Below are 14,044 nucleotides of genomic sequence, written 5' to 3'. Positions count from 1 at the left end.
AATTCTGAGTTTTTGGATTTAAATTATTTATCATACTCTTTAACAAGTATTAACTCTAATCTCGTATGAAACTCTTATGACAATTTGCAGAAAAATCATATATATCAAATGTTTACCTTTGCAACATATGAATAATTATTTAAAAAAACAGTTTTGATGTGTTTAAAAGTTTGATTTTATTCAATGATTGAACATTTTGAATTTCTCTATTTTCAAGTAATGAGAAGACCAATTTTAATTTAATAATTGTATTTGATATTAATGTCATGGAAAAGATTATATAAAAATTTCACTAAGAATAATTGATCCTTATATGTAATAAAAATTTGGGTAAAAGTTTTCATTAAAAAATTTCACTTATTTTTTTTTAAATAAAAATTTTGATTAAAATTTCTGAACTCAACAATTAGTTTTAGCTATGGTCCTTATCTAAAGGTGTAATAAAGATGTCAATTTTATAAATAAAAAGGAAATTTTGTTTATATGTATGTTTGTGGTGGCAAACGTACATACAATTTAAAATGATCCAAAAGAAAATTATTTTCATTATCATTTCAGAGAGAAATATTTCTGTAAAATACAAGGGAGCAGATCTGTGCAGAAATATGTAAATAAAACAAAATTTATTTTATTAAGAAAGCAAAAGAAAAACAACAAAATTTGTTGATATCATGATGGAAGCAAATAGTCAATATATCCAGTCATCAAGTAACAAAAGTGTATGTAGTTTTTAAGCATGTTTAATATCTTCATACAATAACCCAAACATTGCTAAATACATCAGCTTATTTTCTAAATAATAAAATACTTTTTCAAAACATATAAAATTCTTCTTATGTTTTTAGTGTAATTTCACATTGTAATGAAAGCAACTTAGCATCTACTTTATTTTCATTAAGGATACATGAGTTTCTTCTGTAAGAGACTGTTAAAGTATCACGTTTATTAATCCTTTTCTATACTCTTTTAGACTATCTTCTAGAACTCTAGTATACACTTCTCAGATAAAATACAATATAATGATTTTTGATGTAAAATGTATATCCTGTATTACACTGTTTTTTAATTTGGAAAAGGATTCCTTCTTATTTTTCTTTTAATCAGAACAAAAGTAGAAAGTTTTTTTGGATCAGTAATAAATTGACATTTAAGAAATATCAATTTTTATTGTCTATAAACTCAGCAGACAAACAGAGGAACCCTAGTCTTTCTGTTGATGACATTGAAGAGCTTAGGCCTTTGGACACATTCTCCCCATATCTGAAGATCTAAAGAATAAGCTAAAACTAATCATTAAGTTTAAAATTACTACTGAAAATGGGAATGAATGCAAACAATAGTTAAATTATTCATAAATACTGAGTTAAGGAATAAAATTTAATTGTAGCTAAACATATTTTTAAAATATTAATTTACATTTTACTATTTTTTAGAATATTATATAATTTGATATAAATTTGAAGAATACAAATATAGTATGTTGAACAGTGACTAATTTTAGTGCAAAGATTAATAATTATGACTTATGTAAATTATAGAAAATGTTGTCGATGTTGTTGTTTTATTTTTGTAATAACAATGTTATATTTATAAGAGACTTTACAAAAAGATGGAATGATTTTTTTGAATAACAAAACTTATTAAATCTAAATCTATTACTTTTATTCTAATAATGAAGCACTTGTTACACAACATTCTTTACAGGATTCAGATTATTATAAATAAATATATTTTTTAAATTATAAGTATAATCACATAATTTCTATACTATAATTTAAACAGTAATTAGGCTTATTATTACAAGTTAATATATTATACAATAGTATTGATATCTAGTATTTTAAAAAAGCTATAACTTCTAATAATTTATTATAAGCAAGTTAAATAAATAAGATCTTAATTAGTTCTTACCAATATAAACCATCTTGGTTGCATTTCTTTTCGAGAGAGTTTCATAAGTTCGCCTTCCTTCAAGAATATCTAAAAAAATTTGTATTTAATATTTACTTTCATGTTATAAATTATAATTTTTACAATACACATGTACTTTCACTAATTTTAACTAATTTTTCTATAAAGTTGTTCAAGATTAGCATGATTAATTGTATATAAAGAAAATCATCAGAAATGATTACAACAAATAGGTAACTTTGTTGCATTTGCATAACAAAAACAAATTTTGTTTTTTGTTGCATTTAGTGTATGACATATATATATTAATGCTTTACATTAAAATGTGTAGTACAGTACATATTAATTGTAAATTCCCTGTGTTTTTACAAAAATAATCCATGATTTCTTTTTCTTTCCCTGAAAAATTTGTTGTTTTTCCAACAATAAACATGTTCGAATTAAGCTGCATTTAGAATAGTATGAACACATTATAATTATTTAATCACATTTCACAATTGTATTTCCTGTAATATACTGATATGCAAATGATTTAAAAAACAATAAATATAAGGAAAATTATAAAATACTTCTGAACCTAATCCCAAAATATAAAAAGATAGATATTTATTAATTAAAAAACTTACTCTTCCTGGTCGAACAATTTCATATGATCCTAATATACTATTCTGTATCGATACCAATTTTTGAAAATTATCCTAGAATTCAAAATATATTATTAAATTTCAATTATTACTAATTGATATCAAATTTTAAGTATTTTTTAAAGTTAACACATACTCCTAATTTTAAGGTTTCATTAGCATGATTGGCAACCTCACTGACTATTTGTAATGCATTCACTGTATCAGCATAATCTGGGGAATCTTCTGTAAGATTCTGCAAATATTCTTGCAATAACAGACGATACTGAGGTATTCTTTGAATAGGTTTAAGCATGTAATGCTTTAATGCAAGCTTTTTACAATGTGAACTCATCTGAAAATAAATCACTAAAAATTAAAAACTAGATTTCATGAAAAAGTTAATATAAATTATTTATTATAAAGATTATTATAATGTATTCATTATAATAAAAATTATATTGGTAAATTAATAACATGTTGATTATAAAAACTTCCATTAAATTTATCCTTTCAACATATTAATCTAATTATCTGTTGATTTCTAGATCATTTTAAGATGTGAAATCAATTATAGTATGCATTTATCATTCAGGTTTTAAAGATGTTTCTGAACAAGAAAAGAATTGGAAATTAATATTTTTTGCATTTTCAATTTTATTATGAAAATATTTGTTCTGGAACTTGATATATATATATATATATATATTTATTCCAAAAATTAATTTAAAGAATCCAAAAACACAGTGTTGCAATATTTATAATGTAGAATTTCAATTTTTTTTGGAACTAGATTTAAATTGTAACATACAACAATTATTACTAAAACAATAAATAAATACTAATAAAACTTTAGTTAAATGTGCAACATGTGATTACTGTTTCAGTACTTTATAAATTAAAACTAGTTAAACTTAGAAAAGCTACAACATGGTGTCTCCCAGTGTATGAACATAAAACTGTAGCTAATAAAAGATATTTAAAGGGAGATAAAGAGGGTAGAGCACCCTTAACATCTATTCTATGTCACTACTGTCTTGCAGAGAAATTGATAGGTCTGGCAGACCTATCAATTTCTCTGCAATTTCTCTCAACAGTGGGAAGTTACAGGGGTTGTTGATTGCAATATATAGGGTCTCCCAAATGAATAAAATGCTACATTCCATACAGAAACAGAGCAAAAAGATATCTAACTACAAAGGTTCATTGTCATGTTCCAATGGTCTCCAAAGTGGGGTACACAAAGTGATACTTGGGGTATGCCAAAAACTTGTAACTTAATTTAAATGTATGTGTATTGTTTAAAATAAATAAATAATAAATAATTTGATTTTTGACCACACACACACATTATATTATTGGGGATACAACTTATAATTATTTTCATCTTAGGGGTACATGATCAAAAATGTTTGGAGATCACTGTCCTAGACAATTCCATGATTTATTTGTCATGCTCGATATCAAGTATAGAACATCAAATGTGTTTGATAAACTACTTTCAGTTCAATTGCCAATACTATCCTCAGAAACAGGGAGTGCCTATGGGCTTCCCATTATTGGCTATTTTAGCTGAACTCATCATTCAGGATATAGAGCACAAAGTTTTCTTGGCTCCTCTCATGATTTGTTATCCTGTTTTATTTTAAAGAAAATGATATTCATTTTGAAAAAAACAATGTTATTTTGACTTATGAAAACTTGAAAAACTGTTATTTAGAATTCTTACTTCTTTAAATGCAAGTTTAGTTTTAAGTTATTCCATATTTAGGATTCAGTCTTTCTCTTTTGGCTAGGCATGTAAGTAATATATTAAAGTTTAAGATTTGAATACTGTTCATGGAAATTATGAATAAAAATATATATATTTTGTGAAATATATATTCTATTCATAACCATTTTTTAACTTAATATTTCAATGTAATGTGACTATTAGATAATCAAATCAGCAAAACTAACACATTGGAAATGATGAGAATCAAGTAATAATTTCCATAAATGATTCTTTTTTGAATATTTATAATTAAATTTATTTACAATTCATAATCCTTTTATTAAATTTAATAACAGTATAATATCTAGTCTATAAAAGCAGTTTTTCTACTTTACAAAAAATATGTAAAATGGAACATTTGTAGACAGACATTTTTGTTTTAGAATAAGGCAATGTAAGGACAATCTGCCAAAGGAGTGGTACATCTGAGAAGAATTTTCTATGAAAAACTGGCTCTTATTAAAGTGTCAAACAAGTAAAGATGAGGCAGAAACTCCACACAGCGTGTCAACCCACTGTGTGGAGTTTAGTGGTTTTATCCACTTGGTCACTAATGAGTTTAGATATTTTTTAAAATCTGTATATTTTATTTTTAAACAATAAGCTTTATATGCCTTTACATAAAAGTTATATTATTTATATAGATAATCTGATATAAATAAATTACAGAGTTTTGTATTTTCATTCTTAAGTGATATTATTTCACTTACCAACATGTTAAATAAAATATATATATAAAAGTATAATTCAAAATAACAATATTAAATATAAAAATAACCCCAATAGTTTAAAACAAAAGAATTTGCTGAAAAATTTAATGAAGATTAAATCAAAGAAAGATCATAGTAGCAAGATCCAGGAGACTTTTAATAAGATTATTGTTGTTTTATAGAAGTAAAGTGCTAGAAAATTTAGGTTCAGTTGATGACAGCCAACTACTGAGTCAATCTGGATCTAGAAAAGAGATCATAAACATAATGTAGTTAACTGCAGAGATTCAGTTTCTCCCCATCTTCTCTAGAAATAATTTATCTTCAAATTACATTATACAATGTCTAAATATCATATTTCAAAAATTATTTTTTATTTCATAATTAAAAATAATATTTTATTGCTCACTTCCACAGAAATATAGTTGTTTGCAACATATTACTTTGGAGCAACATTCTACATCTTTGTAGTATTCCTGAGATAATTTTAAGCATAAGAGTACTAGAATTTTTGATTGTTTTTTCTTTGATTTTTAAATTTCATTAAAACAGTTTTTTCACCATTCAAAATTGCTATTTTGAATGGTAAAAAAAAACTTACAATTTTATCATTATCATTTTTTATGGTTAAACAATAACTTAATTAATACTGTATTTATATATTCAAATTTAAATATTTTACATAATTAATAACTAACTTCAAATTCTTTAGTAATTTGATCAAACAGAGGATATTTTCTGCGAGCATCATCAAAAGCAGCTTCTAATGAATCAAAGTCTCGTATATATGAAGAATATAATTTCAAAAATGGTCCAATTTTTACTATCACATCAGCAATTTTTCCAGTTTCCTCCCTATTTTCAAAAACAAAATAAGTGCATAAAAATGTACTTAAATTTAATTTATAAATTCTTAAAAAATAAATTAATTATGCATTTTCTATATAATTCAAATCACATTAATACTAAAATAAAAAGCATGTCTACAAATTTACATTTAAATCATTCAGAAATTCATCTGTAATATAACAATTTTATCCATAATTTTTGAATTTATTTTTAAAAAAACACAATGACATCTTTCTCTTTATCGAGGCAGACTATTAGCAAAGCCTCTTCTATGTGGCTTACAGAATTGTATTTATTCTCAAAATTTGATTGATCAATTTTGATAAAACTTTGCCATTTTTTTATTAACTGTGATAATAAATCAAAAAATGTAATAAAAAATGGAGCCCGTGACTTTGCTTTTGAGATACAGCGGTTTAAAGTGACAATGTCCATGTTTCCTAAGCATATCTAGTGGAATTTAGGAGCAGAAATAAAAAAATAAAAAATAGAATTGCACATGCCTAACAGAAAATGAGGACAAAAAATAAAACACAAGAACAAAACAATCACCACTGAGCAAATGTAAGGATTGTGTCTGTCTGTTCCTGGCAATTATAAAGATCACTTCTTCCATGCCCAGCAGGTGCAAAAATAGATTCTACATGGCTGAAAAGTGTAAGGATTGTCTTCTTGTGTGATTAGCAACCGTTTTCTTCTGATCATACATACACTTTCTCTCTCATTTTCACAAACACACACACCCTTATATACACATTCAAACACATGTCAGCACTTCGTTAAATGGAGCAAAATATAATTTACATGTACTAATACTTATTAAAAAATTTTTAATTATAAAAATGCAACATTCTACCTCAATTCTATTATGACACAACAAAGATGAACAGCATCCCTAGTCAATAATTTTATTTTTTATTTATAATATGGAATGTTTATTTAGAAATTCATTCTCTCTTAGTTAAACTGTAAGAAATTTCTTCACTAAGTCAATTTAATAAATTTATTTTTATAACATTAATTCCATAAATTAGCAATATTTAGAAAGCATTTATCTTTCCAGAACCAGATGATAACAATTTTGCATAAGAGACCTATCATAGGAAGCAAATTATTACTAGGACATCATGTGACTTTATCACATCATGATAGAATTGAAGCAGAGCTGGAAGGAAAGAAGTGATCCAAGCACCTGTTAGGCACAGAAGAAGCAATTCTTGAATCAGACAGATGCAGACAGGTAAACTTTGCACTTGCCACAACAAAAGAGGATATCCTCGTATCTGCAGGCCACGGGAGACACTATCCAAGAACAAAGCAATTGATGACTTGCTTTGTTCTGTTTTGATAGTTTTCCATGACTATTTTCTGTTAGGCACACTTAATACCATTTTTATTTTTGACCCCTAAGCTTAAATTCCATTAACACATCAGAGAACATGGACATTTGTCACTGTAATAACTTTGTATATCAAAAACAAAGTCATGGACTCCTATTTTTACTTTCCTGGCTCTGGTATGAATAACAGAGGGAAAGTATGGCAATTGATCAAAAAATGATCCCCTAAGATTTTTACATTTTTGGACTTGGGGGACCTTGAAATGTCAAGAAATGCGAAAATGTTGAGTTTTTTTCCTGTATGTACGTTAATGTGTGTGTGTGTGGCCTAATTTTGTTTACCCTCTTTGAAGCTTAATAACTCTAGTGCCTTCTAAAATTTCATAGGAAAATTTGTTTATTAGAGGATTGACGCTATTAAATTTTAGTGGTTAAAGGTTGATGGGGTGAAGAGATAGAGAGTTTGTGTGTATATCAAGTAGGCTTGAACTTAATTACAATTTTACTCATTATTAGCATTTATAATTTTTTATAAAATCCATCCCTTCTCTCAAAATTAAGCTTTTTGATCTTATCCTAATAATTAAAAATGTAAACAGTTTTTTTTAAATATCATAACAGATAGCACAACAGAATTTTAAATGTTACCAGAAAAGTTAAGCAATTTGTTGCTGGAATTTTTACATTTAAACAGACCCACATTACATTTCTGGATTCCTCATTGCAATTAATGGAAAATGGCAAAGTTTTAACAAAATCAATCCATTAAATTTTAAGCCCATACAAGATGTGCTAGCAACTGTGAAACATCACATGAACAAAGTTGCGGAATTTGTGTAATATTGCTTTGTCATGTGCACTCATGAAACAACCTTATATCTCAAAAACAAAGTCATGGATCCCATCTTTTATTGCATTTTTGGATTCGACATTGCAATTAATGGAAAATGGCAAAGTTTAATCAAAATCTATTGAATGGATTTTGAGAACAAACACAATTCTGTAAGCCTCATAGAAGAAGCTTCATTAATGCTCCACTTCAATTATTTATAATTCACAAAAATAACTTAAATATATATTTAAAAATTAAAATTAGAAAACAATCCATTTGATAATTTTAGGAAAATTTATTTGATTACAAGTAAGATATTTACTTAATTCATAAACAATTTAATTAATTATAATTATTGTTAACAGATTTTATAAATTTTTGCTTCAATTAATAAAATAATGTAAAAGATAAAAATTACTTCAAAAAAATTCTTATCTTAAAACCGATGGAGTCAGATGAAATCAGTCTTTTACTTATTTGTACTATATATGTTAGTACACGGAAAGTTAATCTCCACTCTTTTCTGACATACGAAGGCTAGAAATTTCACAGTACTCTAATCTGTTTACTTAAAAACAAACCCGAATAAAATTAAAGTAAACAGATTAAAGTAATGTGAAATTTCTAGTATTAACTTTCCGTGCACTAACATATATAGTACAAATAAGTAAAAGAAGAATTTTTGCTTCACTTTCTTTATTTTGGCCATTTATACTTAAGTAATCTTTAGAATTACAGTAGAACTTTCAATTAACTACAATGAATGGAAAAATGTCATCATGATTAATCCAATACCATTTAAATCCTGTTTCTAATAAATGAAACATAAATTTTCAACGAAACACAATGAGAACAGTGCCAACAACTATTTCATATAGTTATTTGTAATAAACTGGACACTTCAACAAAGTGTATCTTCTGCCCTTTCTGGCCAACAACCTATAAAGCAGATGAGTCAAAGTGATTTATAATGTAAAGCCAAACAACCACAGGATTACATCAGGCTACTTTTCTGCAATTATATTTAATTAATTACTAACTAATTTGTCACTAGAGGGAGGTATTAAGCACCATCTCTTATTAAATATTAATTCAGTTATAATTATAAAATTCAATAAGAGATGGTGCCTAATGCTGTCCTCTAGTGTCAAATTATTTAGTAATTAATTAAATATAATTGCAGAAAAGTAGCCTGATGTAATCCAGTGGTTGTTTGGCTTTACAAATTTATTGGATTTCATGATATTTGTTTGTGATATGTACTGACTTAATGAATAACACAGACATTTTTGGCTTCTTAATTAATACTAATTTGTAATTTTCTACATTCTGATTAATTAAAAATCTGCAATAAATTCAAATTGTCTCTTTCTTTCTATGAATTGCTAATTACCTCTTGTTACTGATTCATATATTTGCCAAGCACACAAGAAAATCTTTGTATATTTTTAAATCACGAGCAACATTAATATCATAGTTTATCTGTAAAAACCTAGAAATTACAATATTTATTTTAAATAAAATATTAATAAAACTGAAAATGACAGTATAGTAGATTCCACTTAATGTACACACTTTGAGACTGCCTTAACTAATAACAACAACTGACTGATAATAATTAAATGCTTTTTTTAAATGTTAATTTATGTAAAAAATTTGCTTCATAAATCAAATTATATGACTGATAATGATTTATATTATATAATAAAATAGTCAACTTATTTGAAGAAATAGCCAATCATTATAATCTAGCTATTGCCAATGTATTATAAAGGAATTTAGAAATTAAAATAATAGAAAGTTTTAGATCCAAGATTTCCAAGGTTTGTAAAATGTTCAGATTTGATCATTAGAATATTTCTATCAACAATTTCATTTTGTTATGTTACTTCTTGAAGTTACAACTGTCGTATAATATTACATTCTGAAATGAGACTATTGACATAAGTATAATAAGTTCTCCCATAAATGCCATCTATAATGTTTAATGTTATACTATTTACAAACTTCCAAGAATAATGGAAAATATCATTGCACAAACTCACTAATATTGTAATTTATTTCATTTATAAAAGCAAATTACTTAATTTCAAAAATTAAACAAACTCACCAATGTTCAATTCTATCTTTCAAATCATTCAACAGATTCTGATTCAAAGTTTGCAACTGAGGAAAATAACCAAGGAAACAATTTATCATTTCTTCTGATATTATGGTTCCACCTCTTTCTTCATTGGCTTTTTTTATGCAAGTACGATAATCCTAAAAAATATAAAAATTTACATATCAGAATAGAGTTTCAAAAATAATTATTTCTTCTCAATCTGCATAAAATTTGTTCAGAAACCCTAGAATAATTGTCTCTATAAAGATTCTTTTATATTGCAATTTCTATAAATTTACATATAAATAAAAACAAACCAGAATAATACAATAGATTCAATAATTGAAGAGGAAGAGAGACATTTTACATTTACAAAGACCACCATTGTTTTAATGAAAGTGTAAATATCACAAAAATAAACAATATAGAGAGTTGGACATAAAACATTATATCAATAATTCTTTTATTCTTAAGTACCTATTACACAAACTAACAAAAAATTGACATTATTAATAAAAAAGTCACATAACAGGGGTTTCTTGTCAACAATCGTTGACAAGAAACCCGTTATGTGACATTGCACCTTGCTAAACAATGTTTTCAATGCAATCAACCACATCTAAAGCATCTTGTTTTATAAATGATATATTTTCTAAAAATCTCGTTAAAAGCTTGAAAGCTTTTTGGTTTTTCTATATGTAGGGAGAGCAAGATATTTGGCTTGATAAGATTTACAATATTACTTCCTTGTCTTCATCGCTTGTATCTTGCAACATTTTAATCTTCAATGGACTGGAGTCACAATATATGAAATATAGAGCATAGAACCTTAAACCACTCTAGTAAAAACTTTAATGAAAGTAAATTATGAAGAAACAATTTTTGATCTCTAATTAAGATATTCTTTCATCTGACATTCCAAATTGGAATGTATAAAAAAAAAAACAGCATTACAAACATTCTGAATACATTCAAACAGCAAAAAGTTTTTACTGGAGTGGTTTAAGGTTCTATGCTACATGTTGCTTGTTTCTTGCACTTGATTCTTCACTTCAGCAATGATGTCTTCAGATAAGTATCCGCAGACAGCTAGGTCATTATTGACAAAATCTTTGAACAACATTTTTTCATCATTCATTGCTGTAATGAGATTAGTCAGTCTTCTTTGACATAGTTGATGAATTTTGATAAAAATTCCAATTTATTCAAAGCATCATAAAATTGTGACCCAATTTGTTGATTTGGTGACAATGGTACTTTGTTGAACTTCATTCAAAACTTTGTTAATCATTCATATTGCATTTGACAGGTTCAATTCAAACTCTTACAATCATCAAATTTGCACAGCAATTGTCAATAAAAAGAATCATTTTTCTGTTTCAAGTGTTTAACTTTTTATATTCAGAATGTTAGAAAGTTAGAAAAATGCTCTGAGATTGATGCTGCATATTGTATTGGTAGTGTTTGTGTTTTGACATTGCAGAAACATGAGACTTTAAAGATTTTCCAATTAACCACAATGGCAACTTTTCATTACCTGCCATGTTTGAACATCACTGTTCTGTCTGGCAGATATTTAAATAAAGATACACAACCTATGCACCACCAGTAAACAGTTTAGCAGTAATTAGGTAAAAAATGCATTGGTTAAATTACTAATAATTTGATATTTTTACTAGTAAATTTGATAAAAATTCAGACATGTAATAATCAGCAACAGCTTGCGATAAACACTGCAAAATTGCAGCACCCTCAAAGAAAAATAAAATCATAAAAAAATGTCTTGATTTTTATTACATTGTAATTATGTAAATTATTATACACTGTTAGAATTAATGTTTTATCAAACCAGCATTAATAAACCCATTTTACAAAATCAAAACAATTTTATTAGTTGTGTGCCACACATCCTCCTGTGAGAGTATCCATATTAGATACCCTAAGTCACCACTACTAATAAATTTTTAAGCCAAATATTTATCTGCAAAACTTTTAATACAGAATGGTTATAACTAAAGTCGTTCTACTCAGACCTGTCTAGAGCCCATTCTCATAGACATATTGTGGCCGTCGGCCATATTATTCGCGTATTTTATATTTTTTTAATATGTAATATAAGTTAGTTTTAGCAATTCCTTTGTTTCTTTTGTCTTATCTACCCTCCAAAACTTTCCCCACCACTCCTTTTTACCCTTTGGGTGGGATTATCATTTCGAAGAAAGAGACAACAAATAGAACAATAGAAGAGAAGACGCCGAGGGTCTCGAAGGGAGAAAGTAAATCACTTTTGGATTGGACTGCAGAGAGAGAAGGTGTGAAAAAGAAGCGATCTCAACCGGGGTGTATAAGTTAGCAGCAGAAGAAAAGAAAAGGATACGACGGGAGAGTGAGAGATTCACCAAGAACACGGGAAGCCTATAAAAATCAAACAGGGCTCAAGAGCGGTATCCCACCAAAGTATTTCAATCTTCGTCTATTTCTATCTCTACATGTATACCCTTGTTCTTCCCCTTAGTTATAAGTAGAATAAATTTTAGTTTTAAGATCTGCACACGTATAATTTGTCGGGTTCCGTTTTGAGCGCGCCCTTTCATTAAGCTTAAAGACAGAACGACTGTAAAAGGATTTTCTTTGTAAAGTTGGGATACATTAAGAACCTGTTTCTGTTCTTTCTGGCGAGAATAAAATTGTACCTTTGTTAAAAGTAATGTGTTTTGATTATTATTTTGTGTCAGTCTGTTCGCGGAAACCATTACACCTCGTCACGAATCTTCACAATATTTTGAAACTTGGTATATATGTTATATGGACCATGGGGAAAAGGAAAATGCAAAAAAAATTTAGTTTGAATTTTTACCACTAGGTGAAAAAAATGGCACACGAAGAACAAGAAAAACAAAATGGAAACACGCAAAAGATTTTTATTCACAACGTTTGTTCAATGTGCAATCCATATGCATCAATCACATGTTCAAAACGCCTTACAATGCTGTAAGACACTTTGAACATGTGATTGATGCATATGGATTGCACATTGAACAAACGTTGTGAATAAAAATCTTTTGCGTGTTTCCATTTTGTTTTTCTTGTTCTTCGTGTGCCATTTTTTTCACCTAGTGGTAAAAATTCAAACTAAATTTTTTTTGCATTTTCCTTTTCCCCATGATTCATATAACATATATACCAAGTTTCATCAAAATACATCTACAAGAATGGGCTCTAGACAGGTCTGAGCAGGGCAACTTTAATTATAACCATTCTGTACATAAAAACAAATATGCATGAAAAACAGAAGTGTCAAATGTTTTTATTTAAACCATAAAAATAGTATATGTCATTTATCTTATAAATTAGTATTTATAGTATTTTTAAATTTTTAAAGTATCATATTTTATGGCACTATGCTGGATATTTTGGCAATTTGTTTCTGCTTAACCAGTTGCAGCTCATGACTATCTAATGTTGGGGTGCTGTCACAGAGGGCATGCAGCATATAATCCTAACAGAATCATTTTGATTTCATTTGTTTTGATCAATGCAGGCTTGGATAAAAATATTGATATTTTAAGATTTTATTTTTCTTAAAGATGCAGTTCCACAGTGCTGACATGAGCTGTTTCTGCTTTGAGTGCAATAGTGATTTTAGTTGACAAAATGGGGTTAATGTTACTTATGGTAAAGAAATATGGCGACCCTTCTGGTAATCTCGACAGCATAAGTTTTTAGAAATGCAATGTAGATGACGCTTATCGTACCGATGAATTTGTATGCAAATTTTCAGCAAAATTTTACATTCTGGACATATGAGGAATATTGTGAATATCGGTTTTGGTTACGATGTAGGTGGATCATGCATATTGTTAGGACTTCTAAAGGTGTCTGTGGTTATTTAAAGTTTGTAC

General features: G+C 27.2%; 1 protein-coding gene across 2 annotated transcripts in view; it reads right to left on the bottom strand.

Moving 5' to 3' along the window:
* LOC136985681 (uncharacterized) overlaps window positions 1–14,044 on the bottom strand; it is a 73,354-nt gene that overhangs the window by 18,505 nt on the left and 40,805 nt on the right. For both annotated transcript variants that reach the window (XM_067283009.1, XM_067283010.1), the window contains 5 exons: window positions 10,149–10,300; window positions 5,717–5,873; window positions 2,692–2,889; window positions 2,538–2,609; window positions 1,912–1,980 (listed from right to left, as the gene is read on the bottom strand). In XM_067283009.1, coding sequence (XP_067139110.1) covers window positions 1,912–1,980; window positions 2,538–2,609; window positions 2,692–2,889; window positions 5,717–5,873; window positions 10,149–10,300 — 648 coding nt within the window. The remainder of the gene's footprint in view (window positions 1–1,911; window positions 1,981–2,537; window positions 2,610–2,691; window positions 2,890–5,716; window positions 5,874–10,148; window positions 10,301–14,044) is intronic.

The sequence above is a fragment of the Centruroides vittatus genome, unplaced genomic scaffold (genome assembly GCF_030686945.1).
Source record: "Centruroides vittatus isolate TY-2023 unplaced genomic scaffold, ASM3068694v2 contig_975, whole genome shotgun sequence".
In the NCBI taxonomy this organism is placed as follows: Eukaryota; Metazoa; Arthropoda; class Arachnida; order Scorpiones; family Buthidae; genus Centruroides; species Centruroides vittatus.
The sequence above is the reverse complement of the archived record's forward strand: the minus strand, read 5'-3'. Positions and strand labels throughout refer to the sequence as shown.